At 42.3% G+C, this 23,329-nt stretch overlaps 1 protein-coding gene across 2 annotated transcripts in view; it reads right to left on the bottom strand.

The window, feature by feature from the left end:
- Positions 1–11,314: 11,314 nt before the first annotated feature.
- The window catches only part of FSCN1 (fascin actin-bundling protein 1), a 63,973-nt gene continuing 51,958 nt past the window's right edge, over positions 11,315–23,329 (bottom strand). For both annotated transcript variants that reach the window (XM_075830022.1, XM_075830021.1), the window contains 2 exons: positions 17,848–18,012; positions 11,315–13,650 (listed from right to left, as the gene is read on the bottom strand). In XM_075830022.1, the coding sequence (XP_075686137.1) occupies positions 13,448–13,650; positions 17,848–18,012 (368 nt within the window). In that variant the 3' untranslated portion in view covers positions 11,315–13,447. The remainder of the gene's footprint in view (positions 13,651–17,847; positions 18,013–23,329) is intronic.

Below are 23,329 nucleotides of genomic sequence, written 5' to 3'. Positions count from 1 at the left end.
TGTGTGTGAGAGAGTCTATGTCTGTGTGTGTGCGCGTGTGCACACACATACATAGTGAGACCGTGACAGGAAAAGTGATCGGGGATTGCTAGATTTCCCCCAGTTTCTTCCCATATGTGTACTATGCTCCAGGAAGTATTTGTCTTATCCAGGAACAGCTCACTATTCTTAGCCAGGAGTAGATTGCAGAGGGTTTTAGCAATTGCCAAGTTCGGGATTTTTATGGAATGATAGTAGTGGTTGGTAGTGGGGCCTATCATTCCCTCCCTGTCCAGTACAGGTTTTTCTCTGCAACACAGGATTTGCAGTTCAGCTCATGACTGGGCTTTAAAGGGAATGTGTTGCTAGAAAAATATATATATATTTTTTTAGTTAAACTGTTAGTATATAAATGATTACACATTGTTCTAATTTTTTCACAAGTCAAGAAATATTATAAATTAGATTCTAATTTATAACATTTCCCTGTGCTGGTCACTAGAGGGAGCAATTCCCAAAATTGCAGCATTGGCATGTGGTAAAGCAACCTCACTGCTTTATGCTGCAAAATTGGAGAAGACACACTCGCTCTAGTGTGCTCAAACAATCCCCCCTCCTTTATCCTGGCTAGTGCCAGGAGAAAGGAGGGGGTTGAATGTTCAAACCTCCTACACTGTGTGCCGCCATTTTTTTGAGCGAATGCAGTGTAGGAGGATTAGATACAGTGGTAATCAGACAGTATAACACGAACATACACACATATCACATACACAAACATAACTTACCTGCTCCTGCCTCTGCTCCTAGTCCTTGCTTCTGAACATACAAGTGGTTTGTATATTAAGTGGAGTTCCAAAAACCGGAGTTCAAAAGAGGAGTTAAAGCCCAAGTAAGTGCTCTTCTACTTCTTTATCTTTTTGATTAACACCTGTTCGCTGTTTTTTTGTAACTGGGATAATGGACAGCAAGATTGGAGGTTTTCTTCAGTGCACAGTTTGCCATATGTATGCACGACTGGAGCCGGAGTTCCAGGGTGAATATCTCTGTGGCAGATGTGAGCATATTGTTCACCTAGAAGCTCGTATTAGAGATCTAGAGGAGCAGAATGCAACACTGAGGAGGATAGACAATTTTGAACGGAGCTTGCTGCTCACAGAGCATGCAGTTAGTGGGTTACAACTGGAGGGTGAAGACATGGGTGAGCAGGATCAGGTAAGTAGCTGGGTTAATGTAGTTAGGGGCAGTAGAAAGGGGTCAAAGACAAGGAAGGCCGATCCGGTTTCTGACATTCCAGGCAAAATTGCCAAGTTGGGTGATGATGCGAGGGTGTCAGTCTCAGAAATGGCAGCCCTAGTGGATACTGATCTCCCTAACAGCCGGGAGAACAGCCCAGCTTGTAGTCGGCGGGATGGTAATGCAGGTAAGCCAAGACAATTGATAGTCGTAGGGGATTCTATAATCAGGAAGACGGATAGAATTATTTGTCGCCAAGACCACCTCAACCGAATGGTTTGCTGTCTCCCTGGTGCCAGGGTTCGGCATGTGGTGGAACGGGTGGACAAATTGCTGGGAGGGGCTGGTGATGATCCAGCTGTCGTGGTCCATGTCGGTACCAACGACAGAATAAATGGTAGGTGGAGGAGCCTTAAGAATAATTTTAAAGAACTAGGCTACAAGCTGAAGGGAAGGACCTCCAAGGTTGTATTCTCAGGAATACTGCCTGTGCCATGCGCATCACAGGAAAGACAGCGGGAGCTTAGGGAGTTAAATGCATGGCTGAAGTCTTGGTGTAGAGGAGAAGGATTTGGGTTCCTAGAGCACTGGGCTGACTTTTCATTGGGGTACAAACTGTATTCTGCAGATGATTTGCACCTAAATGGAAGGGGGTCCGCTGTGCTGGGGGAGAGAATTCTAGCTGGGGTGGCGGAGTATTTAAACTAGGGCTGAGGAGGGAGGTCAATGTAGAAAAAAAAGGGGTAGCCAGGTTAGAGAGGGGTCAGACTATTTTGGTGGGGGGAGAAACAGAATGTGGGGAGAGGACTAGACAACAAGATAAGGAGATCCTTTCGTTACAAAACATCAGTGTAAATAAAAAGGACCGATTAATGTCAAATCACATTTCTGATAATAAAAGTGAAAAACTGACAGGCAAGTTAAAGTGTATGTTCACAAATGCCAGAAGTTTAGCAAGCAAAATGGGGGAGCTGGAGGCCTTGATACTGGAAGAAAATATAGATATAGTTGGTGTTGCTGAAACATGGCTGGACTCTTCACATGACTGGGCTGTAAATCTACAGGGTTTTACACTTTTTCGTAAAGACAGGACAAATAGGAAAGGTGGTGGTGTATGTCTGTATGTGAGAAGTGATATGAAGGCGAGTGTGAAAGAGACAATAGTGGGTGAAGACTGTGAGGAGGTTGAAACCTTGTGGGTGGAACTAGAAAGGGAGGTAAACACTGAAAAAATTACTTTTGGTGTGATCTATAGACCCCCCAATATAACTGAGGAGATGGAAGGTCAGCTATATAAACAGATGGAGTGGGCTGCACAGGCGGGTACTGTAGTGATAATGGGAGATTTTAATTTCCGGGATATTAATTGGTGTCATGGTTCGGCTTCAACTGCAAAGGGGAGACATTTCCTCAACCTGTTGCAGGAAAATTTTATGGGCCAGTTTGTGGAAGACCCGACTAGAGGTGAAGCTCTGTTGGATCTGGTCATTTCTAATAATGCAGATCTTGTTGGGAATGTCAATGTTCGTGAAAACCTCGGTAACAGTGATCACAATATAGTTACATTTTACCTATATTGTAAAAAACAAACGCAGGCTGGGAGGGCAAAAACATTTAATTTTAAGAAAGCCAATTTCCCCAGGATGAGGTCTGCAATTCAGGATATAGACTGGGAAGAACTAATGTCAAATAATGGAACAAATGATAAATCTACTTTGAGTTATTATAGTGCAAAATTTATTCCTACAGGTAATAAGTATAAACGACTCAAATTAAACCCCACATGGCTTACACCTTCTGTGAAAGGGGCAATACATGACAAAAAAAGGGCATTTAAAAAATACAAATCTGAGGGTACAGCTGTAGCCTTTGTAAAATATAAAGAGCTTAATAAAATCTGTAAAAATGTAATAAAATTAGCAAAAATACAAAATGAAAGGCAGGTGGCCAGGGATAGTAAAACAAATCCCAAAAAATTCTTCAAGCATATAAATGCAAAAAAGCCAAGGTCTGAACATGTAGGACCCCTAGATAATGGTATAATGGTAATGGGGAGTTGATCACAGGGGATCAAGAGAAGGCAGAGTTACTAAATGGGTTCTTTAGCTCTGTATATACAACAGAAGAAAGAGCAGCTGATGTAGCCGGTGCCAGTGCTGTTAATATATCAGTTGATATACTGAATTGGATGAATGTAGAGATGGTCCAAGCTAAATTAAATAAAATAAATGTGCACAAGGCCCCGGGAGCAGATGGGTTACACCCTAGAATTCTTAAAGAGCTTAGTTCAGTTATTTCTGTCCCCCTTTTCATAATATTCAGAGAATCTCTAGTGACTGGTATAGTGCCAAGGGACTGGCGCAGGGCAAATGTGGTGCCTATTTTCAAAAAGGGCTCTAGGTCTTCCCCGGGTAATTATAGACCAGTAAGCTTAACATCCATCGTGGGGAAAATGTTTGAGGGGCTATTGAGGGACTATATACAGGATTATGTGACAATAAATAGCATTATAAGTGACAGCCAGCACGGTTTTACTAAGGACAGAAGTTGTCAAACTAACCTAATCTGTTTTTATGAAGAGGTGAGCAGAAGTCTAGACAGAGGGGCCGATGTGGATTTAGTGTTTTTGGACTTTGCAAAGGCATTTGACACTGTCCCCCATAGACGCCTAATGGGTAAATTAAGGACTATAGGTTTAGAAAATATAGTTTGTAATTGGATTGAGAATTGGCTCAAGGACCGTATCCAGAGAGTTGTGGTCAATGATTCCTTCTCTGAATGGTCACCGGTTATAAGTGGTGTACCCCAGGGTTCAGTGCTGGGACCACTATTATTCAACTTATTTATTAATGATATAGAGGAAGGGATTAATAGCACTATTTCTATTTTTGCAGATGACACCAAGCTATGTAATATAGTTCAGACTATGGAAGATGTTCATGAATTACAGGCAGATTTAAACAAACTAAGTGTTTGGGCGTCCACTTGGCAGATGAAGTTTAATGTAGATAAATGTAAAGTTATGCATCTGGGTACCAACAACCTGCATGCATCATATGTCCTAGGGGGCGCTACACTGGCGGATTCACTTGTTGAGAAGGATCTGGGTGTACTTGTAAATCATAAACTCAATAACAGCATGCAGTGTCAATCAGCTGCTTCAAAGGCCAGCAGGATATTGTCGTGTATTAAAAGAGGCATGGACTCACGGGACAGGGATGTAATAATGCCACTTTACAAAGCATTAGTGAGGCCTCATCTAGAATATGCAGTTCAGTTCTGGGCTCCAGTTCATAAAAAGGATACACTGGAGTTGGAAAAAATACAAAGAAGAGCAACGAAGCTAATAAGGGGCATGGAGAATTTAAGTTATGAGGAAAGATTGAAAGAATTAGACCTATTTAGCCTTGAAAAAAGACGACTAAGGGGGGACATGATTAACTTATATAAATATATTAATGGCACATACAAAAAATATGGTGAAATCCTGTTCCTTGTAAAACCCCCTCAAAAAACAAGGGGGCACTCCCTCCGTCTGGAGAAAAAAAGGTTCAAGCTGCAGAGGCGACAAGGCTTCTTTACAGTAAGAACGGTGAATTTATGGAATAGCCTACCGCAGGAGCTGGTCACAGCAGGGACAGTAGATGGCTTTAAAAAAGGGTTAGATAATTTCCTAGAACAAAAAAATATTAGCTCCTATGTGTAGAAATTTTTCCTTCCCTTGGTTGAACTTGATGGACATGTGTCTTTTTTCAGCCGTACTAACTATGTAACTATGTAACTATGTAACATATGGACGGAAGCTGCAACCAGAAGTAGTCATCTTACTGTCCGGCCGCGGCTTCTGGTCCACATGAAAATGGCGCCGGATGTCGCTTTGCCGAAGACCTTCCTTTTGGACTGTGTGGGAGCGGCGCATGTGCCGTTCCAACACAGACGGCTCCCGTTCACATTCTCTATCGGGATGTATGTGCCGTATTCCATCTCTGTATGTGTCGTTAATCGACACATACAGAGATGAAAAAAAAAATGGCAGTCCCCATAGAGAAGTAAAAGAAAGAACAAAGAACACAAAAACACAAATAAATAACATTTATTTTAATGACATACTAAAAGCAATAACATAAAATGTTTTTTTTTTTCGTGACACCTTCCCTTTAAAAGGTAGGCATTCTGTGTACTTGAGGGAGCCGTGTGAAAAGACAGAACCTGTCTGTCTGGAAAAAAGTAATATTGAGGTCTGCTGGACGTGTGATGTTTGGGTGAGTTAACACACTGTTTTAGTTTTTCGGTGGTTGATAGTATGCCACTCGTATAAGGGAAAAAGCGAGTTAAAGGAACAGTGTCACCACAATTTTTTTTTTAATATGTTAAAGATGTTAGTGCTTTATTAAAAACGTTTGGATTAATTTGTGTGTTACTTTTTTCTATTTTTACACTTTTTCTTCCCTATGGGGGCTGCCATTTTTTTTCCATTTCTGTATGTGTCGTTTAACGACACATACAGACATGGAATACGGCAGCTCCAGTCCCATAGGGACTGCGAACGGGGCCCGTTCCATCCACTTTCGTGTACGCCGCTGTGTGGGAACTGCGCATGCGCCGCTCCCACACAGTTCAATTTGAAATGCGCGCCGTCCGGCCCCATTTTACTGTGGACCGGAAGTCGCGGCTGGACAGTAAGATTACTACTTCTGGCCGCGGCTTCCGGACTTGTGCACATGGAGCAGCGGCAGCAGACGGAGCGGATGGACCGGAGGCGACTGGAGCAGGTAAGTTATTTCTATGTATGTTCGTGTTTCAGTGTGTTTACTACTGTATGTTAACCTTCTACACTGTGTTAGCTCAAAAAATGGCGACACACAATGTAGGAGGTTAGACCGTTCAAACCCCTCGTTTCTCCCGGCACTAGCCAGGATAAAGGAGGGGGGGATTCTGAGAGCTCACTAGAGCGAGTGAGTTTTCTCAAATTTTGCAGCATAAAGCAATGTGGTTGCTTTACCACATGCAATGCTGCAATTTTGGGAATGGCTCCATCTAGTGACCAGTGCTGGGAAATATTATAAATTGAATCCAATTTATAATATTTCCTGACTCGTGAAAAAAATAAATAAAATTAGAACAATGTTTAATCACCTATACACTAACTGTTTAACTAAAAAAAAAACAAAACATGTTTTGCTGGCAACACATTCCCTTTAAGTTGGTGTTTAGCCGAGCAGAAGTTCATTTGTGTTTTGTGCCTAAATGTGAAAGCTGTACATTTTAATTTGGTCACAAAACAAAACCGGCAAAGCACATGTTTGGAAAATATCTTCTGTGTCACTGTCTCTAACTGCATTTTGCCTGCTGCTACAGAGCTAATGGAGAGCGAGATAATTGAGCTAGAGCTCAGAGCTGAAATCGCTAATAAAACTGGTAGCTGTAGCTCTAAGGGCCTGTTCACATCAGCGTTGGCTTTCCACTCCGGGGTTCCGTCGGGTGAACCCCGCAACGGAAAGTCAAACTGAAACTACAGCTTCCCTTTGTCACCATTGATATCAATAGTGACGGAAACATTGCTAATGATTTCCGTTCGTCACCATTCCGGCAGGTTTCCGTTTTTCTGGCGGAATCAATACCGCAGTCGACCCTGCTATTGATTCTGTCATTAAAACGGAAACATGCCGGAATGATGACAAACGGAAACCATTAGCAATGTTTCCGTCATCATTGATATGGTTTCAGTTTGACTTTCCGTTGCGGGGTTCACCCGACGGAAACCTCCGACTGAACCCCGGAACGGAAAGCCAACACGGATGTGAACAGGCCCTAAGGCTTCGTTCACATATGCGTCAGAGCTCTGTTCTGACGTTTCATCTGAGCTTTCCGTCAGAATGGAGCCCTGACTGAAACAAACGTAAACCGTAGGTTTCCGTTTCCATCACTATTGAATTCAATGGTGACTGATCCAGTGCCAATGGTTTCAGTTTGTCTCAGTTGTGCAAGGGTTCAGTTGTTTTGACGGATTCAATACCGTAGTCGACTATGCTATACATTCCGTCAAAACGACGGAAGCTTTGCACAACAGAGACAAAGGGAAACCATTGGCACCGGATCAGTCATCATCGAAATCACCTATGGTTTCCGTTTGTTTGTCAGGGCTCCATTCTGACGGAAAGCTCAGACGGAACTTCAGAATAGAGCCCTGACGCATATGTGAACGAAGCCTAATACAGCTAGAGATAATAGAGCCGGTAGCTAGAGCAAATAGCATGGAGATAGAGCTGATAGATATAGAAAGATAAAGATCTATAAATAGATATAGTTGTAGACATAGATATACAGATGTAGCCATCTTTATCTTGACTAATAACTTGCTGCAGCGTGATATCACACAACAAAAGCCATTGAAAAAGTCAAGTTAAAGTTTGCCACGGTGTATTTAATGCGTTAAGAGTCAAGATACAGATTGCTTCATCCAGGGCCGGCCTTAGGATAGATGGCGCCCTGTGCGAAATGATCTTTCGGCGCCCCACCCCATCATAAAAACATTATACGTATAATGCCCTGTCTAGTGCCCCACTCACAGTATAATGCCACTTTAGTGCCCCCATACAGAATATTTAATATATATTATAACCCCTTCAAGGACACAGTATTTGGTCTTCTAATTGTGCCCACACAGTATTATGCCCCCTAAGTGCCACACACAGTATATTGCCCACTAGTGCCCCTACACAATATAATGCCCCTCTCCCTGGCTGCCACACACAGCTGCCCCCCGTAGATTGTGCCATACAGCTTCCCTGTAGACAGACAGTGCCATAATCCCCCAACACCTCCTTGTAGACTGTGCCATACAGACCCCCACCTCTGCCTTTTAGACCGTGCCACACAGCCCTTATAGGTAGTGCCACACAGTCTCCTTGTAGGTAGTGCCACACAGCCCCCTGTAGGCACCCCACCCCATCATAAAGATTTAAACACAGACTGTGAGGTCTGCAGTGATATAAGCTGTCTCTAGACAACTGTATCACAAAACTTCATTGCTCCTCCCAGCAGCGCTTGCGCACTGACTTATGCACTCCATGATACAGCTGGCTGGAGACCGCTGTATGATGGAGCTCCATCCAGAGACCACTCAGTGTGGTCTCTGGTCACGTGATTGCTGTGACAGCCTGTCACACTGATCACCAGTTATATCTTCTCCCACACGAGCAGGCTGTATTTGGGAGAAAATTATTTTTTTTCTCAATATATTTGTCTTTCTATCTAGCTAGATGATACATGGCGACGTTGGCCGCGACACGTCGCCCGGCCAAAGATCGCTATGTACTGTAGCCTACATTGCAAGTATCAAAAGCCAATGTGGTTGTGTCGCAACGCGCAAGTTGACGCGACATCCGAGAAATTCAGTTGCAAGAAATCCAAACTGTCGTGTCGCAGTTGCCTGCAGGTCGCAATGTCCCAAAGCATACATCGCAGTTAATGAAAGTAAGTGATCTTTAGCTGTGTCTCTCTACCTATGTCGCAGCCAAAGTCACCATGTAGCCCCAGGCTTCGGGTGATTTTACACGCAGAATTGCGCAGGTAAAATCTGCAGATTACAGTACGAGGCAAGTAGATAAGATTTGTAAAATGTCATCCGCACGCTGCATACATTTTACATGGAAGATTTTTAAATCTATGATGTTAAATTAATACCTTGGGGGGGCGAGTAATTTCCATAAATAAAATTTTGGGGAGTGTTAACCCCTTAATGACCAGCCTATTTTAAACCTTAATGACCAAACCATTTTTTACGTTTTTCCATCGTCGCATTCCAAGAGCTATAACTTTTATTTTTGCGTCGACATAGCTGTATAAGGTCGTTTTTTGCGGGACAAGTTGTATTTTTTAATAGCACCATTTTGGAGGTACATATTTATTGATTAACTTATTTTGGGGGGGGGGGGGGGGAATAGAAAAAAAAAACCCTGAAATGTTACTACCTCTACACAGTAAAAATGCTTTTTTTTAAAAAATTTATATTTGCGTCTCCATATTTGAAGAGCCATAACTTTTATTGTTCTGCCGATGCAGTTGTAGGGGGGCTTTTTTTTGTGGGAATACTTGTAGTTTTTATTGGTACCATTCTGGAGTAGATGCGACTTTTTGATCACATTTTTTTAAAGTCAGGATTCACAGAAAACAGCAATTTTTCCATAGTTTATTACATTTTTACGGCGTTCACCATGCGGGTTAAATAATGTAATAGATTTATAGTCGGGGTCGTTACGGACACGGTGATACCAAATATGTGTAACTTTTTTTTACTTTATTTTGGTTTTAATAGTAAAGCATTTTGTAAGGGGAAAAAGTGGGTTTTTAATATTTATTTTTTTTATTAACTTTTATTTTTTAAGTTTTTTACTAGTCCCAGTAGGGGACTTTAATATTCGATTCTCCGATCGCTATTATACTATACTGCAATACTTTTCTATTGCAGTGTATTACTGCCTGTCCATTTAAAACGGACAGGCATATGCTAGGTCATGACCTTTATTAGGCCCCCGGCTGCCATCAAAGACACAGACACTCGGCGATCTTATTGCGGGGTGTCAGTGGGATGAGAGGGAGCTCCCTCCCTCTCTGCAAAACCACTCAGACGCGGTGCATGCTATTGAGCACCGCATCTGAAGGGTTAAACGGGTGAGATCGATACTTATATAGATCTCACACGTTCGAGCAGGGACACCCCCAGCTACCTCTGGCAGTTGAGAGCAGAGAGATTTGACAGCTCCCTGCTCTGTTTATTTATCCTGATGCAGTGCCGTAAAAAGGCTTATGCATCAGAATAAAGCCCGTTAGTGACCGATGTGAAAAGGCGTATTGGCAGTCACTAACAGGTTAAAGGGGTTTTCCAGTCCCCAACGATTGATGGCCTATTCTCAGGATAGGCCATCAATATCTAATCGATCAGGGCCCGTACGAGCGCAGCTTTCCCTTCATTCCTGTCACTGAGCATACTGAATGGTCGACACTTGTAGCGCCGGTTCACGGTATTAGGCCTTATTCACACAACCGTGTTATACGTCTGTGTGACAGCCGTTAAGGCAATGGCCATCATATGGACCTATGTAATCACATGTTTCAACGGACCGTGTGAAGAGTTCGTGACAAAATAGGACATGTCCTATTTTTTTTGCACTTCACGCATCCCTCCATAGACTCGTCAACTTTGGAAAATTGCTCTCAAAAAGCCAGTTTGCGAACCATTAATTGTAAACTTGCCTTGCGCCCAGCCTGTAAGAAACGCACACATATTTGGTATCGCTGAAGACCTCAGAAGTTGCCAAATATGTATTCAGGAGTGTTTACCTAGTGGCATGCACCAAATGTAAAATAAATTCTTCATAAAAAAAAACCTAAAATCAAATTTTTCCTTCTATATTTTCAAAAAAGTAAAATATATCTATTAATGTAAAGGATCTGCCAGGCACAACTTCTGTGTATACGCCTATAGGTAATCAGTCTGTACCTGAGTCTATGTCTCTGAGACTGACTCCATCTTCCACCACTCAGGATAGCAGGCTTAGGAGTGGGAGAGCCTATCGCAGCCTGGCCAGACTCAGCTAGCTCCCGCCCTCTGTCTATTTATACCTGCCTTTCCTGTTCCGCCTTTGCTTGTGATTCTTCTCGTGTGGTTTCCTGGCCCAGCTACAGCTTCTAACTATTTGATCCTGCTCCATACTGACCCGGGCTTACGGACTACTCTCCTGCGCTGCGTTTGGTACCTCGTACACTCCTGGTTTGACTCGGCTCGTTCACCACTCTTGTTGCTCACTGTGTTGCCGTGGGCAACTGCCCCATTTCCCTTAGCTTTGTGTACCCTTGTCTGTTTGTCTCGTGCACTTACTGAGCATAGGGACCGCCGCCCAGTTGTACCCCGTCGCCTAGGGCGGGTCGTTGCAAGTAGGCAGGGACAGAGTGGCGGGTAGATTAGGGCTCACTTGTCCGTTTCCCTACCCCCATCATTACAATTAATTTTATTTTTTACACAATATGGAAGCCCAATGTTTTGCGAAAAACAAGACCAAATACATGTAGGTTGGAAAATAAATACAGAAAACAAAATGTATCCAATTTATTTACTTTATTTAAATGCAGCCAGTATATAGCAAATTTACATACCAGCCAAACAAAAATACAGCACACGGTCACAAGTAACAGAGCTTGGGACTGTCTGGAGCTTTACATTAACACTTAAAACAAAAATCTTTAAAACACAGGTGGACTTGTTGATTACCCATTGGGAGGTAAGAGATACATGATTAGACAGACATTTTTACTACAATTCAAGATCTCTATAAAAATCCAATTCTAGTGTAGTAAATTATATGAATGACAATTCTAAGTACAAATGTTTATACAAAAAGGAGGACAAAAAAAACTAAATTCCATACATAACACTGTTATTTTCCCTAAAGTTGCAGAAAAGACTCACTACCTATGACTCAGATATCTAGGTTTATTTTATTCCCAACTACCAGTTTTCCAATGCCCAGAAGGAAAAAAAATACAGGAACTAAATCCTGCCATGTCAATGTGAATACGGCAGCAGCAAAAAGACTGACACTAGACATAGCGTAAAGCCTATATCAGAATTTTGCGAGAACATAAAAATGAAGGAGGTGGGCCTGCCTTTCAGTCCAGACTATTTCCAGGAACAAAAAAAAAAAAATTGATAGTTGTGCAAATAGTGCATTCAAAAAATATTAGCAATGATTGGTCTCAAGAAATGCCATGGAATTCCACAGATCCCAGATGTAAAAATCCATGTACACGGATAGCCCCAAATCTCCCCCTGGTGGTATCTCTGTAGCCAGCCAGAATGGTATAATTTAATTCTGACTCTGTAAAGGGAAGCGCTGAGAAAAAAAAATAAAAGAACCCTTCTTGAGAAGACCTGCACCAAAACAGCAGTTTCAGCTGGGCCCAACATGACCAAACCGCTCCACAAATGGGAGCCTTGCCATAATTTACAGATGAACATTGTAAACATTCTATATTGAAAAGTATATGCAGTGATCATGTTCTAGATTCTCAATATGTAAGTTTTGCACCTATACAAAGTTTGGTGAACTTGGTACTGGCACTGTAGTGTCAACTCCCAGAACTCCATACCTGCTGACCATCTTGAATGGATGTTTACACCTCATTCATAATACTGAGATAATGTCAACATTATCTGAAGCCAATAAAAAAATGAAAAACATTGTATTTACATAAATATTTAGCACCATTATATGGAGTAAGCTAATGGGTAAAATATGCAAATAGTGTGTATATTATACAATAGCTGATGACCTGTGTCTGCATTTAATTTCTTAAAGATTGGCACCAGTTTATAGAAGACCAAGTGTTTATTAATTTTTTAAGTGTTTTTTTCAAGCAGGTTTTACTACATATCATTTAACTAAAACTGCTCTGGTCATTTGCAAGACCTCTAAGCGAGCTTGTTTCTTTGATCAGATTTATTTCTTATTTGAACCCATGTGATTATAAAGCTAAACAGAAAAAATCTTCAAAGACTGAAGTCCGTTTGTTTTGGGCCCAGTCTTGCTAAGATTTGCCACATGCTGTGTTCACTCATCGCGGTCAATTTGCCATTTTTTAAGCAATTTTTGTAAAGTCATGGCAAAAACCATGCCATTTCACATCAATGGCAGAATACACAAGTTGACTGCAGAGTGCGAACAGAGGCTTAATCTAATGTCAGTTGATTGGTCTACCAGAATGTCATGTGGATAATGGTGTTTTATGTGGCAACGTTTCTCAACCTTTAGTATGTGTTACTCTAGAACAGCAGACACTTTTGCATCCATCACTTTAATGATCAACGAAAATACATTAGTAGGTGTCTGAATTAGATTTTTAAAGTTGTATTCTAAAGAGACTACAATGCACTTACACTTTTGAATTTACGTTATGGAGCAAACGGTTACAAAATAGAGATGAATGAAAGCATCTGCATTAATAATTTGATGTATATAAAATACACAGCATCCAATTGGAAAGTTTTATTTGAGCGAGAGTCATTTTGGTAAATTAAATATACCTGCTAAAAAAAAAAAAAAAAAAAACTCCTTTAAGTGACCAAAGTTTAATGCATATGAAACGTTCTGCTGAGAAAGATATAGGCACAAGAAACACAGAATGTGTAGTACAAATCCAGATGAAGCTATAGACGGAGGCCACAGGTTACAGGTCGTTAGTACTCCCATAAGGTGGAGGAATCAATTGACTCTGCATTGGCTTTAAGAACACCAGCATGGTCTCCTCTCAGGTAGAAGCCATTCACCTTGATTGCTACCTTGTTCTGGTCAAAAAACTCAAAGAAAAAATCTACCCGGGATGGGCTACTGCTAGTAACCGAGGTATCATTTCCGACGGTCCAATATTTCCCAGTAGAATCTAAGGACAAAATACAAAAAGTATAAAAAAGTCAAAAAAAACATATACAATTCTGACCCTCTACAGCATAACATGTCACAATACCTCAATCCATAGTATCAGATGAGAAAATAATTTACTTAGAGGCTCTGTCACCACATTATACGTGCCCTATCTTCTACATAATGTGATCGGCACGGTAATGTAGATTACAGCAGTGTTTTTACTTCGTCAAAAATGGTAGTTTTTCTGAGTTATGACCTATTTTAGATTTATGCGAATTACTTTCTTAATGGACAACTGGGCGTGTTTTACTTTTTGACCAAGTGGGCGCTGTGGAGAGAAGATTTATGTTTTTCACGCGCCTCACACGAACCTATATTAGTCTATGGGGCAGTGCAGACGGTCAGTGATTTTTGCGCAGCGTGAGACCGCTGCGTAAAACTCACGACAGGTCCTATATTTCTGCGTTTTTCATGCATCACGCACACATTGAAGTCAATGGGTACGTGAAAATCAGGCGCGGAAGCACTTCCGTGGGACGCGCACGATTCGCGCAACAGCAGTCAAAAGTATGTTTGCAAACAGAAAAGCACCACGTGCTTTTCTATTTACAAACATCCAAACAGAGTGTCATAATGATGGCGGCTGCGCGAAAATCACGCAGCCGCGCATCCTATATGATGGCACACGGAGCTGTTAAGTGCCTTTTGCGCACGCAAAACGCCGTGTTTTTTGCGTGCGCAAAACGCACACGCTCCTTTAAATCCGCCCTTACAAGCAGATCCATTTGAATTTAGAAAAATGCTAATTTTTGCAAATTTTCGCTAAATTTGAGTTTTCACAAAAAATATTGAATTTATCAACCAAATTTTTTCACGAACATAAAGTACAATATGTCACGAGAAAACAATCTCAGAATCGCTTGGATAGGCAAGAGCATTCCAGAGTTATTACCACATAAATTGACATGTCAGATTTAAAAAATGAGGCTGTGTCATAGGGTCCAAAAGTGGCTGTGTCCTTAAAGAGACTCTGTCACCACATTATAAGTGCCCTATCTCCTATATAAAGGAGATCGGCGCTGTAATGTAGGTGACAGTAATGCTTTTTATTTTGAAAAACGATCTATTTTAAACCACTTTTTGAGCGATTTTTAGCTCTATGCTAATGAGTTTCTTAATGCACAAGTGGGCGTGTTTTTACGTTAGACCAAGTGGGCATTGTACAGAGGAGTGTATGACAGTGACCAATCAGCATCATACACTTCTCTCCATTCAGTTTCACTGCACTAGCGATATAGTTATATCGTTATGTGCAGCTACATACACACACTATAACATTACTGTAGTGTCCTGATAATGAATATACATCACTACCAGCCTGGACGTGATGCTTATTCAGAATCCTGACATGTCTGTAGCGTCTCTGTGAGACTCCAGCAAGGCAAGCGTAATCTCGCGAGATTACGATGTAACCTGTCATTTCAAACGAGATTACGCTTGCCTTGCTGGAATCTCACAGAAAAGATTCAGAAGTGTCAGGATTCTGAATACACATCACGTCCTGGCTGGTAGTGATGTATATTCATTATCAGGACACTACAGTAATGTTAGTGTTTGTGTATGTAGCTGCACATAACGATATAACTATATCGCTAGTGCAGTGTAAATTAATGGAGAGAAGTGCTTGATGCTGATTGGTCAGGGTCATACACTCCTCTGTACAACGCCCACTTGGGCATTAAGAAACTCATTAGCATAAAGCTAAAAATCGCTCAAAGTGGTTTCAAATAGATTGTTTTTCTAAATAAAAAGCATTAGTCACCTACATTATAGCGCCAATCTCCTTATATAGGAGATAGGGCACTTAGAGGCTCGGTCACCACATTATAAGGGGTTAATGAATTTGGGCTCCTTTTTGTTTTATGTTTTAAATGGCCACTGTGACACTTTTCTACCACATCTTATTTTTTGTATGTCTCCTGTTGCTAGCAGAAATACGTACATTGTGTGAATGTATCAGTGTACGAATTCTGCTGCCTGTGAGTACAGGTGGGTGGTGGTCCCATCGTGACGTCAGGAAGGTCTGTCTGCCTCTATGTACTATACAGTTCATGGAAGAGACTGTGTACACTGGTCTCTGATTCTCCCAGTCTCAGGACACTGTAATCTGAGTTGCTAATTGGCATCAGATAAGACTAGGACTGCTCCGTCAGTCCCCCTCCCCTCCAATCACCCTGCCGTCCTGTCTTATCTTCTCTGCACTTGCCAGGGAAAGTGAAAAGAAAACCTCTGATTGCTTTCCTCTGGAGTGTGCAGAGATATTTACATCTCTGTATATAATGTGTTGTGCTGCTGTGCATAGCTCAGTGCACGCTCACAGTATTGTAATGATCACCTCAGCGTTCATTACAGACAAACCGTAACATCACCCACAGTAAGACACGCCCCTAGCAACTGGCCAGAATCAGGAAGTGTGAGAAAATAGATGGACGGTTTCACAAGAAAAAAAGCTGCAAAAAAAAAAAAAAAAAGAAAAAAAAAAAAAAAAAAAAAAAGGTACTTTGAAGTGACCTCGGACCTGCACAACTGCATATTTTTTATTTCCTGACTTATTGGAGCCTTAACTAATTTTATGTTTTCATAGACGTAGTGGTATGAGGGCTGTTTTTTTGCGGGACGAGCTGTAGTTATTATAGGCACCATTTTTGGGGTACGTGCGACTTTTTGATCATATTTTATCCTATTTTTTGGAGGCCAGGTAACAAAAAAACACACGCAATTTTGGCATAGTTTTTTTTATACAGCGTTCACCATGCGTTTAAAGTTAACATGTAATTTATATCTGCGGGCCAGTAAGATTCTGGCGATACCTAATTTATAGCACTTTATCGTTTACAACGTTTTGCACAATAAAATTACTTTTGTAAAAAGAATGTATTTTTTCTGTCGCCAAGTTGTGAGAACCATAACTGTTTAGTGGACGGAGCTGTATGAAGGCTTGTTTTTTGCGAGCCGAGCTATAGTTTTTATAGGTACCATTTTTGGATACGTGCGACTTTTTGATCACTATTTATTCCAATATTTGTAGGGCAAAGTGACCAAAAAACTGAAATTCTGGTATTTTTTTTACGCTGTTCACCGCGTGCAATAAATTATATATTTTTATAGCTCAGGCAGTTACGGTCGCAGGGATACCAAATACCTATGGTTTATTATTTTTTTTCAATAACAAAAAGACTTGATAAGGAAACAGGACGATTGTTTTATTTTAGGACTTGAAACTTTTATTATGTTTTCAAACTTATTTTTTTCACACTTTTTTTCCAAGTCCCACAAGGGGACTTGAAGGTCCCACTGTCTGACTTTTTTTTTTCTAATACATTGCACTACCTATGTAGTGCAATGTATTAGATCTGTCAGTTATTCACTGACAGCAAGCCGATTAGACTTCGCCTCCCGGCGGAGCCTAATCGGCTTCCATAATGGCAGAGAAGGAGGCCATTGTGTCTCCTGTTGCCATAGCAGCTGTCGGCAGCCCTGATTGCTTGTCAGGGCTGGCGATCTGCTAGCAACCGCTAAGATGCAGCGATCGATTTCGATCGCTGCATCTAAGGGGTTAATGGCAGGGATCGGTGCTAGCTCCGGTTCCTGCCCTTACAGGTGGATGTCAGCTGTAACACACAGCTGAAATCCACCGCTGAGGACGCCGGCTCAGCTCCTGAGATGGTGCCATCTTGCTGGTAGCTACGGAAGCCGCTAAGGCTACGCCGCCAGGCGGGTCCTGAACGGCTTCCATGCTAGGCAGACCGGGAGGCCAGTATTACGCCTCCGGTTGTCATTCCAGCCACCGGAACCCCGGCAATTTCAATGCCGGGGTTCCGATGAGCTGCAAACACCTTAAATGCAGCGATCGTGTTTGAGCGCTGCATTTAAGGGGTTAATGGCGGGGATCTAAGCTAATTTCAGTCCCCGCCATTACAGCCGGATGTCAGCTGTAAGATACCGCTGACATCCGGCGCTGATAGCACCAGCTCAGTTTCTGAGCCAGTGCCAAGCATTTGGCATATGGATATGGCAAAATGCAGGAATCATTAGCTTTCCATGACGTATTCATACGGCAAGTGTTGGGAAGGGGTTAAACAAATCAAGAATCCAATAATCATAACAAGCAGCAATATAGGATACATACACTTTACATTTCAACAATACCAACCTTTAAGATTGTATGCGCCATCATTAAATTCCAGTTGAAAAACGTCATAAATCGATCGGTTACAATCTAGTGTCCCAGTCATTTTACGGCACCCTATAAAGCCATGCTCTCCCCTTAGGACAATTAAAGGACGATTGATAAGCTTCATCAGGAATTGCTCCGAATCTAATACAAAAACACATAAGAGAAAAAGACCCCAGCAGTTGGTAGGAATCAAGGACAATATATTTACAAAAAACTGCTACCAGCAGAATAATTCCTTTAAATCCAACTGCCAATAATTAGATAAATGAACAAAAAAATAAACAATTTTTATTGTGCTACTATAGAGCAAAAGACTGACTACACTGATTGATTAAAATGAACAACATCACCTCTGTTTAGGTTAGAACTGACTGTGCACATTAAGGGTATGTGCACACGGTAGCAGGCTTTTACGTCTGAAAAGACAGATTGTTTTCAGGAGAAAACAGCTGCCTCGTTTCAGACGTAAATGCTCCTCCTCGCATTTTGCCAGGCTTCTCTGACAGCCATAAATTTTGAGCTGCTCTTCATTGAGTTCAATGAAGAACGGCTCAAATTACGTCTGAAAGAAGTGTCCTGCACTTGTTTTGACGAGGCTGTATTTTTACGCGTCGTCGTTTGACAGCCGTCAAACGACGACGCGTAAATGACAGGTTGTCTGCACAGTACATCGGCAAACCCATTCAAATGAATGGGCAGATGTTTGCCGACGTATTGTAGCCTTATTTTCAGATGTAAAACGAGGCATAATACGACTAGTTTACGTCTGAAAATAGGTAGTGCGAACCCAGCCTCAACCACGTGTGTATATTGTATTCAGTGTTGCTCGTGGCTGCAGACCAGCGAGTCAAACACCTAACATATGTGGAGAGCAACGGAGGCACATATTAGATTAAAAATTGGTAGTATCAGAGCCCCCCCCCCCCGACATGTTTCGCTGTGCTATACAGCGTCCTCAGGGGTTTAATGACATTGCGCCGAAAATACTGGGCTATTTTAAGCTGTCTGGGAAGAACAGCTGAGAAAATCATGCCAAATCTGACATGGGGGGAATGCACGGGGGGCGTACATATGTTACGGCTCTGCCGTTAGTCCCTCTTAATTGGCTGCCTCTGTTGTCCGTCAGAGGGGGTGGGAACTGTGTCTCTCCCCTCTGTGTAACATTGGACGGAGGCGTAGTACTCCTCTCACTGGTCTTCGGTAAATGCAATTGCACACGGGGGGCGGACACTTGTCCTAGCCCCACCGTGATGCCTCCCATGTTTGTCCAAGGGGTTGGGTGGCTGTGTCCCTTCCCTTTACGTATTTGACCCATTGAAAAATCTCAATAAATCTAGCACATTTGTGCAGTAAAAACCTGGCGGCCTATCTTATATAGTGCTGCTAGATATAAACAATATATAACGTGTTGTAAATATGATTTATGATGAAATCTGACATGGGGGAATGCAAGGGGGGTGGACACATGTTACGGCTCTGCCGTTAGTCCCTCCTAGTTGGCTGCCTCTGGCGTCCGTCGGAGGGGGTGGGAACTATGTCTCTCCCCTCTGTGTAACATTGGACGGAGACGTAGTGCTCCTCCCATTGGTCTTCGGTGGTAGGTCACCGATTGGCCTGCAGTGATGTCGATCAGGCCGTCTTGGGGGCCTGGCCACAATGATGGCATACAATTGGTTGGCATGATTTTCTCAGCTGTTCTTCCCGGACAGCTTAAAATAGCCCAGTATTTTTGGCGCAATGTCATTAAGCCCCTGAACCCCTGTGGACGCTGTATAGCACAGCGAAACATGTCGGGGGGGCTCTGATACTACCAATTTTTAATCTAATATGTGCCTCCGTTGCTCTCCACATATGTTAGGTGTTTGACTCGCTGGTCTGCAGCCACGAGCAACACTGAATACAATATACACACGTGGTTTAATGTGCACAGTCAGTTCTAACCTAAACGGAGGTGATATTCATTTTAATCAATCAGTGTAGTCAGTCTTTTGCTCTATAGTAGCACAATAAAAAGTATTTATTTTTTTGTTAATTTATCTAGTTATTGGCAGTTGGATTTAAAGGAATTATTCTGCTGGCAGCAGTTTTTTGTAAATGAATCGAATACAAAAAAACAAAACAAAACAGCACTATTACAATACAAAAATTACAGTAAGTATCAAATTTAATGACACAAACTAACTGAAGCCTTAGGCTGGGAGTACACGTCACGTAAATATTAAACACGTGAACCGGCCTAGAGATCTGAATGAGTTTAATGCAGATTTAGCTGTGAAATTCATCTATTGTAATGGATGCACTCTGGGGAGAAAATCTGCAGCATTTCTGCAACAGATAAGGAATAGGCTAAGTTCACACAGGGTGGATACGCAGAGTAAGGGTATGTGGATACGAAGAGTAAGGCTATGCGGTGATGGGACTTCCCCCACCACAGGTACTTCATCGGAGCCATGGAAAACTGAACAGATATCGCCTCCAGCCGCTGCAGATTCCGATAAACTTCCTGGCACGGCTGGAGTCTATGTCTGTTGAATCTTCCATCGCTCTGGTGAAGGACCTGTGGGAGGAAGTCCTGTCACAGTGTGATCTCGCGAGATCACGCTGTGCAGTGGAACAATCTGGGCTGGAATGAAGAGAAGTGTATAATACGTATTGGTCAGCGTCATACACGTCTTTACAACTCCCACTTGGTAAAAAGTAAAAAAACAGCCAGTTGGACATTAAGAACTAATTAGCATAAATCTAAAATTGTTCATAACTTGCTAAAAAAATTATAGTTTTTCAAAATAAGAAGATAAGGTAGGAGACAGGGTACTTATAAACCGGTGACAGAGCCTCAGTAAAAGCAAAGTAGAGGTGAAATTTACAAATTAATTTTTTTTTTTTTTTGCAGAAATTCATTTTTAAGCATTTTTTTTTCTGTAAAACAGGTTTTACAAGGGAAACAACTCATTTATTGCCCAAATTCTGCAGTTTTTAGAAATATCCCACATGTGGCCCTAGTGTGGTAATGTACTGAAGCACAGGCCTCAGAAGCAAAGAAGCACCTAGTGGAGCTCAGATTTTGCTGAATTGGTTTCATGGCACCATGTCGCGTTTGCAAAGCCCCTGTGGGACCAAAACAGTGGGAACTCCCCAAAACTGACACCATTTGGGAAACTACACACCTTGAGGAATTTAACTAGGGGTGTAGTGAGTATTTTGACACCACAGGCGTGTCATAGATTGTATTAGAACTGGGTCATGAACATAAAAATAAATGTTTTTTTCCAATAAGACGTAGCTTTAGCTCAAAACTTTTCATTCTCTCAACAAATAAAGGAGAAAAAGAACCCTAACATTTGTAAAGCAATCCCCCCCCCCACACTAATATATAAATATACATATACACACACACACCTCTGTGTGTATCAGAGCTGTGTGTGTGTGTGTATCAGAGCTGTGTGTGTGTGTCAGTAGACAAGGAGAATAAAACAAAAAACACCCGGCGCACATCGTGAATCATCTCTGTGTGTATCAGAGCTGTGTGTGTGTATACACACACAGCGCTCTGACACACACACAGCTCTGATACACAGCTCTGATACACACACACACAGCTCTGATACACACACTGATACTGCCTGAGGAAGGAGCCGGTTCGGCTCCAAAACACGTCGCCTGTATCATAGACTATTTGACTTACACAGTGTCTGCTTCTTCACTATGCGACACTACGTTTTAAGGGACCAGCACCGCTTCAAGGTTTTTAACCTACACAAGGAGTTATTCTCACAATCCCACTCTGCTATACACACAGCTCTGCTACACACGCACACATTTACAGCAGGTGTGCAGGGTGGGGGGGGCACGGGGGGCTGAGAGAGAGACAGACAAACGCACACCTTACCTGCAGTGCGGCCGGTCATCATGGCGCCGGCTTTCCCAACAAAAAACCAGCTTCTATGGTGGGTCGCTCTGATCTGTGCAGTACAGAGTGAGCTAGCAGAAGCAGAGGATACAATGAACGGGAGGCGTTCATTGTGCCCTATGCACCGTATTCCATCTGTGTATGTGTCGTTGAGACATACACAGATGAAATAAAACATGGCAGCCCCCAGTAAAATAAAATAAAAGTGTGCAAAAATAAAGTCAATATAATATTTTATTAAATAAACAAATGAATAAAATCCTTGGGATTGTTCTACAAGTGTGAAATTTTATGTATATATACACTTTTAGGTTTTTCTTTTGTTCATTTATGGCAAATGGTGTTAAGATATATGTACTTCTTTATATAGATCTTTTCCCCTCGCTAAACAGTTTCAGCATTGTGCTGCTGCGTAGCAGGTCTGTTTTGGTTTTAGTGTGATGTACCACGTCCACGAAAGTTGTTCATGGGATTCCCACGAACCCGGATTGCGGTTCTTATTGAACACATAAATGTGGACATATTTCCTCGTATCCACTTGTGGACCATAACTTTGGCATGCGGTTTCCTAAATATATTAAATATCCGAACACCTGACATGTATAATACTGTCATTTTCCATATATCTCCGTCATTTGCCATTTTTTTAACTTTTAGTCCTATGGGAAGATTTTCCCAATTTATTCACCTAGTAGAACATTCCCACACAATACATTATCTGGCTATTGTAATATGTAGACTCACGAATCTGGCTATCTTTTCAATGAACATCCTATCCTGTTGCTAGACAACGTGAGGCGCTTATCGGGCTGCGTTCTGTCATGCGCGGTCGATGCCAGTAGGTCTTTTCCGGTTTGTCCTGTTGCATAGCAACATGCGACTTCCAGTTCTTTGCCGACTTCCTATTTATTTTTTATTTGTCAGGTTTTTTTTGTCCCAACCCCCTTAAAACACCACAGTGCCCATGTAGATAGTGCTGTAATGTTCTTGTAGATAGTGCCACAGTGCCCACTGTAGAGAATGCCCACATAGGGCCAGTGCCCACATAGCACCACAGTGCCCACAGCAGCACAGTGCCCCAGTGCTCACGTATATAGTGCCAGTGTCCCCTGTAGACAGTAGCACCACCCCCCCTTGTAGATCGCACTCCCCCCCTGTAGATGGCGCCATTCCGCTCCAGGAGTAACCCCTTGACGTCACTGTCCATATATCGATAGTGACGCCGGGGGCTTCTCCGGGAGCGGAATCCCCTGCCAGAGCGGGGTCTGGCTGCCAGGGATTACGCCCCTACAGGAAGATACAGTGGTGCCATCTACGGGGAATGTGGGGGGGGGGGGTGCTATCTTCAGGCAGGGGGGAGCTATCAATGTGGAGGGGTGCTATATACAAGACTGAAGTCACCGGCCAGAGATCTTGTGATGCTCTGGCCGGGGATTCTATTGTTGAAAGCCCGACATCACTGTCCTTATATGGACAGTAATGTCAAGGGCTTCCCTGGGCTCAGTGCTCAAAGTAGTGCTGTGTGCAGGGAGTCCTCGGCCAGGATCA

Source organism: Rhinoderma darwinii, chromosome 6 (assembly GCF_050947455.1).
Source record: "Rhinoderma darwinii isolate aRhiDar2 chromosome 6, aRhiDar2.hap1, whole genome shotgun sequence".
NCBI lineage: Eukaryota > Metazoa > Chordata > Amphibia > Anura > Rhinodermatidae > Rhinoderma > Rhinoderma darwinii.
The sequence above is the reverse complement of the archived record's forward strand: the minus strand, read 5'-3'. Positions and strand labels throughout refer to the sequence as shown.